General features: G+C 30.0%; 1 protein-coding gene across 1 annotated transcript; it reads right to left on the reverse strand.

Annotated features, from left to right (window-relative positions):
* Window positions 1-901: 901 nt before the first annotated feature.
* On the reverse strand, window positions 902-4,146 carry LOC149173711 (3-dehydrosphinganine reductase TSC10A-like). Its single transcript, XM_089427979.1, has 5 exons — window positions 3,834-4,146; window positions 3,446-3,709; window positions 3,189-3,342; window positions 1,038-1,449; window positions 902-1,007 (listed from the first exon to the last, which is right to left on the reverse strand). The coding sequence occupies exons 1-4, from the start codon at window positions 4,119-4,121 to the stop codon at window positions 1,118-1,120; spliced, it is 1,038 nt and encodes a 345-aa protein (XP_089284105.1). The 5' UTR covers window positions 4,122-4,146; the 3' UTR covers window positions 902-1,007; window positions 1,038-1,117.
* Between the last annotated feature and the right edge of the window lie 2,123 nt (window positions 4,147-6,269).

A 6,269-nucleotide genomic window follows, 5' to 3' on the forward strand; every position in this document is an offset into this window, starting at 1 on the left:
CAACTACTCCAACACCCCCTCAAACACAAATAAGAGAATCAAAGCTGACAAGATACCTTATTGAGGTTCTCTAGGAAGGCCTTAACTATTTGAGAAAATCACTGATATTTTATGTTATCTCATTGTATAAATAAAACATAAATTTAAAATTTAAAAAAATTATGAAAATTTGAAATAAATACATATATTTTTAAATAATATATATATATATATATATATATATATATATATATAACTTATTCCATATCCCATTTTTAATTCTTAATGTATCCTTCAATCATCTATGAACATATATAAACTTTCAAAAGAGGCTTTACTTTTACAGAAATGTCTACTATTCATCAAAGTTCCTTCATGTCATGTAACTTCTTAAATGCTTACTGTATCCTTCCAATCATCTATGAACATATATAAACTTTCAAAAGAGGCTTTACTTTTACAAAAATGTCTGATATTCATCAAAGTTCCTTCATGTCATGTAACTTCTTAAATTCTTAGTGTACCCTTCAATCATCTGTGAAGATAAATAAACTTTCAAAAGAGGCCTTACTTCTACAAAAATGTCAGCTATTCATCAAAGTTCAAACTGATGAAGATGGATCTTTTCATATCCGCGTTATCAACTGATTTGCTGAGGAAATCCTTTGTAGCCATTAAAGTAACGACTATCAAAAGTAGCCAATAACCTAATTCTGTTCTGTCTTAAATTCAATTTCGGTTTGGCATTTTTTTCAAAGTGCCATTTGGAAGAGTGCAGTAATAGGCCTTAGATGAATTTATGTTTATCTTTGTTGATGAAAAGAAAGACCATTCTATTTCTTCTTGAAATAACATTTAAAAAGCTTTTCTAATCTGCAATCCAAAAAACCCATACAACTACAAAGCAACCTGGAAGAACAGGTAAAAATGAACAAACAAGGCTGAATTCTTACAGAGAAATCATTTTAAATAATTTCTAAGAAACCAACAAACTTGTACTGAACTGGATCCCCCTACAATACCATAACCTTCATAGAGGAAGTTATTGTCAGCACAACCTTCATAGAGGAAGTTATTGTCAGCAGAAAACCAAAAGCAACGGAAGCCAGAGAGGCACACATATTTGCATTGCAGAGGATTATTTGTTTGCAACATCAACAAATATCGTTCTCGTTCGATAGTTGAGCCATATAACGATGTATACGTATGCAATTATGACATAGCCAGCCAGCCTTGCAGGAATTATTGCAAACAGATCAAACACGGCCTTTCCAAAGGTTTCAGCAGGCAAAATCCCTGTTGATAACGTGGAGAGCATTAAGCCCTGCCACCCATTGGCAACCAGGAAATTGCCTCGTTTAACCGCCATTAAGGTGGCCTTTGCGACCTCCTTTGGATCCCCGGCATGTTTTCTGTCATAAAAAACCGCTTTCATCGCTACCTCTGCCAATAATGGATCGTCCACACTGTCTGCGCACATATTTAAACAGTACATGAAAATAGGACTACTTAAGTATTTCCATAAATATCGTATAAATATACAAAAAATAAAATAAATTTTATATTTATAAATGGAGTTGTTTTTAGTGAGATTTTTTGGAAGCTTTGTCAGTGGGTTTTTCTAATCAAATTTTTCTAAAATCCGGCAGCGATTTATCGGAATCGCAAGTTTGATAGCTAATTTCTGCACAATCAAAGCGTCCTAGGGGTTTTTCAGGGTGCTGAATCCAAATATGCAATTAAAAAACCATTTTAAATAATACAAATCAAGATTTAACTTCAATTTTTATCCTCCCAAACAGATACACATTTATATGGTTTATTGGACTTTAATAAAGTAATAAATTATTTGAATTTTTCCATATTTTATTTTTACACCAAAAAATATAAGAATTGTGATTAAAAAGCAAGAAGCTTCTTAATATTAATATAGTTTTGTTTAGCATGATTTTTTTAAAGATATAGATTGAATGTGAGTATAAGATGGATAATTAAAAAGAAAATGCTTTTTATTTTCAATTTTTTTTAATGGAACAAAAAACTATATTTCCCAAATTTACCAATTCTAAATTTCTTTATAAATAAATTTTTATTTTAATGTATTTATGTTTATTTCTTTCCTTCAAAAAAATTATCTATTATAACATGTTAATTTCTCTATAAAATTATTGTAATCCCTTTATCTTTAAATCTATTTTAAATAAGAAAAATTTGATATTATAAAGAAACTATTTTTGTATATTTTAATTTTTAAAAATTAAAATTTCATTATTATAATTATAATTTTCAAGTATAGTTGAATCAACAAAATTATAAAGAGTTTGATAATGCATTTTATTATCTATTCATATACATGTAGCAATTATTAAAAATAAAAATAAAAATATCTTAGTTTTAATAAATATTTTGGTAATGATGATGATAATAATAATAATGATTATTTTTTATTAAAAATTAAATTAAATTATGTCATCCAAATAATATAATATTGATAATAATATTTAATTGTATATTAAAAAAAATTAACTTTAGTCAAAATTTTCATATTTGATTCAAGCAAGGATGATATAAGGATATCTAAATTTGGCTAGACCATTGCAGTGTAAAAGAGGAATAAGGATAATATTAAAAATATTACTACTTCCAAATTTAAAGAGAAGTTATGGAGCTAGAAAGATTTATAGGAAAAAGGAAACTAAGATATTAAAAGGAGGTGATCAACCCCATTCTTGAAAACCAATTTTTTTTATTTGCCTGGAATAGTGTTAAGAAGAAAATGAATTTTGCTAAGATAATAACTAATTTTCATGAGCTTTACAGTAAAGTCAAGTGTTTGTCTACTCCCAAAAATCCATGAGAAAAAAGATTGTCATGAGTGTAATACTAAGAGCATTAAAGATGAAAATTACTCTCTTAAATTACTGTCTAATTTGTCACACTACAAATCTTCTTGACCTATAAGGCAACAAAACTATGGTGATTTAGGAAAGCTTTCTCTCACTTCTTTTCAAACATATATATAATATGTTAAAAATTTTCCATTAATATTTTACCTTCTTAAAATATGATAAACCATATTAATTTTATTGAATATTAATCATCATTATCATCTATAATATTTGAAAAATAATATTAAAAGATCCAGTACCCTATCAAATATCAAAAATAAAAGTAACAAAAGTATTTCAAATTACAGATTAATCGCTTACCTTCCATTTTGTTTAGCAGAGGAGTTTCTACAAAACCTGGACATATAAGAGTCACTCCAATGTTAAAGGGCAGCAGCTCAAGTTTGAGAGCCTCAGCAAGTCCTTTGATCGCATATTTAGTGGAAGTGTAAACCCCACCGCCATATAAAGGATACTGCAAACACTATGTCTACATTAAATATATGAAATATCTTCATCAAACTGTGGAAATCTTCACAAAAATATGTTTCTAAACCTTTATAATCATCATAATTTACCAAGGACCCAAGTGAACCCATGAGGACAATAGCCAAGGGGTGCCTGTAGCTTCTCTGCTTTAACAATGGAAGAGCAGCCCGCAGTGTATAAAGTGTCCCAGTGAGGTTGGTACCAACTATGTCATCAATCCACTCAATGGGTTGTTGCTCCAAATATGAAACACTAGCAATGCCAGCATTGCAGACAAGCAAATCAATTGGTGTCCACAGGAAGGATTCAGTTATAGCTGCAGAAATGGCTGCATAGTCTTTTACATCTGCAACCTATATAAACCAATTAGTTTTATCTATACATAATCTATATATAATCTGTAAGTATCTATATTGATTGTTTGTGCTTGTAAAAAAGAGATGGGCCTAAGAATTTTTGTTGCAGATAGATCAATACCTTGATATTAATCCTGTCTCTCTGACACCCAGTTTCCTGGAGGATTTCTTCAACTGCCTTCTGCAGATTAGAAAGATTTCTAGAGATTATTGTCACGTAAGAACCCTGTACAAGAGCCTGTTTGGCAATCTCCAGTCCTATTCCACTTGATCCTCCTGTTATCAATACATGCTTGTTTTGCAAGCTGTGAATAGTGGGTGTGCGCTTCCACAGACACACGAGAAAGCAGATGAATAAGAAGGTTGCTGTGAGAGACAGGACACCAATCACTTGCAAAGGGTCAGCCATGATGAAAACAAGCTTTTTGAGTATGGTTTGCCTAAGACTTTAGGATATATATAGCTGAACGTTCTGGGTGGAGTCCATATATTGATGTTCAGGGTGTTCACAAGTGCTGAATCAGTGTGCTTTGAACACAAAATATTCTATTTGTGAAACAAAATCATGATGGATAGAAGTTTAAAGCTTAATGACACAATGAATAACACAAATACACACAAGTTGTTATAGCTACAAGTGAGCTCATAAATCGTGAGCATAGTTCTCATTGGCATATTACATGAAAATACACATCCACTGTGCCTTCCATATCTTACCACCTATTGCTATTATTGTCACCTATTGCTCTAATTTTGAGCTGAGGTTAGGCATTACATCCCTTTGCTGTCAACTATATTTAGATGGGTGGGTTATCCACTAAGTGGAGAATTAATGGCACATGCATGACCATGAATCAGGGGAACTTCAGTCATTCACAGTCAGACAATTTATTTCAATGTCAGCCTTGCTATAATGCTATCTTATTTCACCGCTCAAAAAAACTTACTTTACTCTATAAGAAGCAGGTTCTATAAAAAGCAGGTTTAGAGCAAGTCGACTATTTTGCTTGAGTTGCTATGGTGTCTGTCAGGCAACCCTCCGTAGTGTGATTCATTGTTAGGGTTTTTGCTATATGATCTGCAATTGGTTTTCAAGGGTTTTGTAATAAATGTGATCGTGATTTGAAATTCACAGTAATTAAGAGAAAATCGTAAAATTAGAAATCTTGTTGATGTGGATTGCACAACTTGGTTTTCAAAGGTTTATCAGGAATGTCATTATAATGGGAAACTCAGTAATTAAGAGAAGATAGGCCAGACAAAAAATCACTTCCAAATCTAAATCTAAATCTATATATATATTTATATTTTGGTTGGGAAGTTATGTTGTTTATTAGTCAATTATCTTTAACCAAAATTTTAGTGGGTCAAAAAAAAATTATATGTTTTTTCAAAAAAAATTATTAATTTTTTTTTTTTTCAAAAATGACTTTACAATATAAAATTATTTTATTTTGAATATCTCTAAAATTTTATAAAAAACTAACAAAATTATAAAAAATTTAAATACTTTCAAAAAAATATTAAAATTTAATGTAAACTAACAAAATTATTAAAAATTTAAATACTTTCAAAAAAATATTAAAATTTTGTACATTAAAAAGTAATAAGATAAATTTTCCAAATAAATTTCCATTCTTCAAATTTTCCCTATCTTCTTTAGTGTGATTGATTTTCAAAAATTTTATTATATAATATGTAATTGTTTTTTAAAACCTTTATTACATACTATAATTATAATTTAAAATTCACCATATTTAAGAAAAACACTATTTTTTTAACCATATTGATTTGGTCAAAACCAAATATCCTCCCAACCCAAGAATCATCCCCATGTCAACTTAGATGCCCAAAACCCAATTAACCGGCCAAAATATGCTTACAAAACAAACCAGATAAAAATAAATCTATGTCCCTGTGAATTTTATATATCCCTATTTTGCTTCACTTAAGTTACATTCTTGAATTTATATTGAACATTCAATATCTATGCATCATCCTGATCTGGTACTACAGGTTGTTTGGTCACTTATTTATTATAGGTTCTCAAGCACCAACTTTTCTCTCACTGTTCGTCCGCTATCACTTATGGCCCACAGAGCCTTCATTGTCATAATTATGTACTCAGTGAAGATTGGTGGATGTTATTAATAGAAGCAGCAGATACACAGGTTAATTTTAATCTGTTGTTGCTCTAATACTTTCTAATACTTTTCAACTGCGTTTGATGTTAACATCAGATCAGATCATCGACTCCCTTTGAAGTTTCATTTTATGCGTTTTGAAACTAAAAACTCGATAGAGCTATATTTTAAAATTGGTGGAAAAATATTTTTTAAATCTCAAATATTTTAAGTTATTTTTTTATTAACTAAATTGGACATATTGTATGATTAGGTAGAGAAGTGGGTTAGGTTTTCCTTTACACCAAATTATTAAGTGGTTTCAGTATGGATCCAAGAGGGCTTGTGGATGGACATATGGCATGATTGGGCCGAGCAGTGTCTTAGGTTTTCCATTACACTAAAATTCGCAGGCATTACTAAACTTACAAACC

The sequence above is a fragment of the Pinus tabuliformis genome, chromosome 4_2, assembly GCF_031772625.1.
Source record: "Pinus tabuliformis cultivar Carrire ecotype Pingquan chromosome 4_2, CPIR1, whole genome shotgun sequence".
Taxonomy (NCBI): Eukaryota; Viridiplantae; Streptophyta; class Pinopsida; order Pinales; family Pinaceae; genus Pinus; species Pinus tabuliformis.

What these genes read in the sequence shown, in the direction of transcription:
- LOC149173711 (XM_089427979.1), bottom strand. Translation starts at nt 4,121, where the DNA reads ATGGCTGACCCTTTGCAAGTGATTGGTGTCCTGTCTCTCACAGCAACC. An exon ending in GAGACAGGATTAATATCAAG is followed by an intron (nt 3,710 to 3,833) that starts GTATTGATCTAT and finishes TGGTTTATATAG; the next exon opens with GTTGCAGATGTAAAAGACTA. An exon ending in TGGGTTCACTTGGGTCCTTG is followed by an intron (nt 3,343 to 3,445) that starts GTAAATTATGAT and finishes TAGTGTTTGCAG; the next exon opens with TATCCTTTATATGGCGGTGG.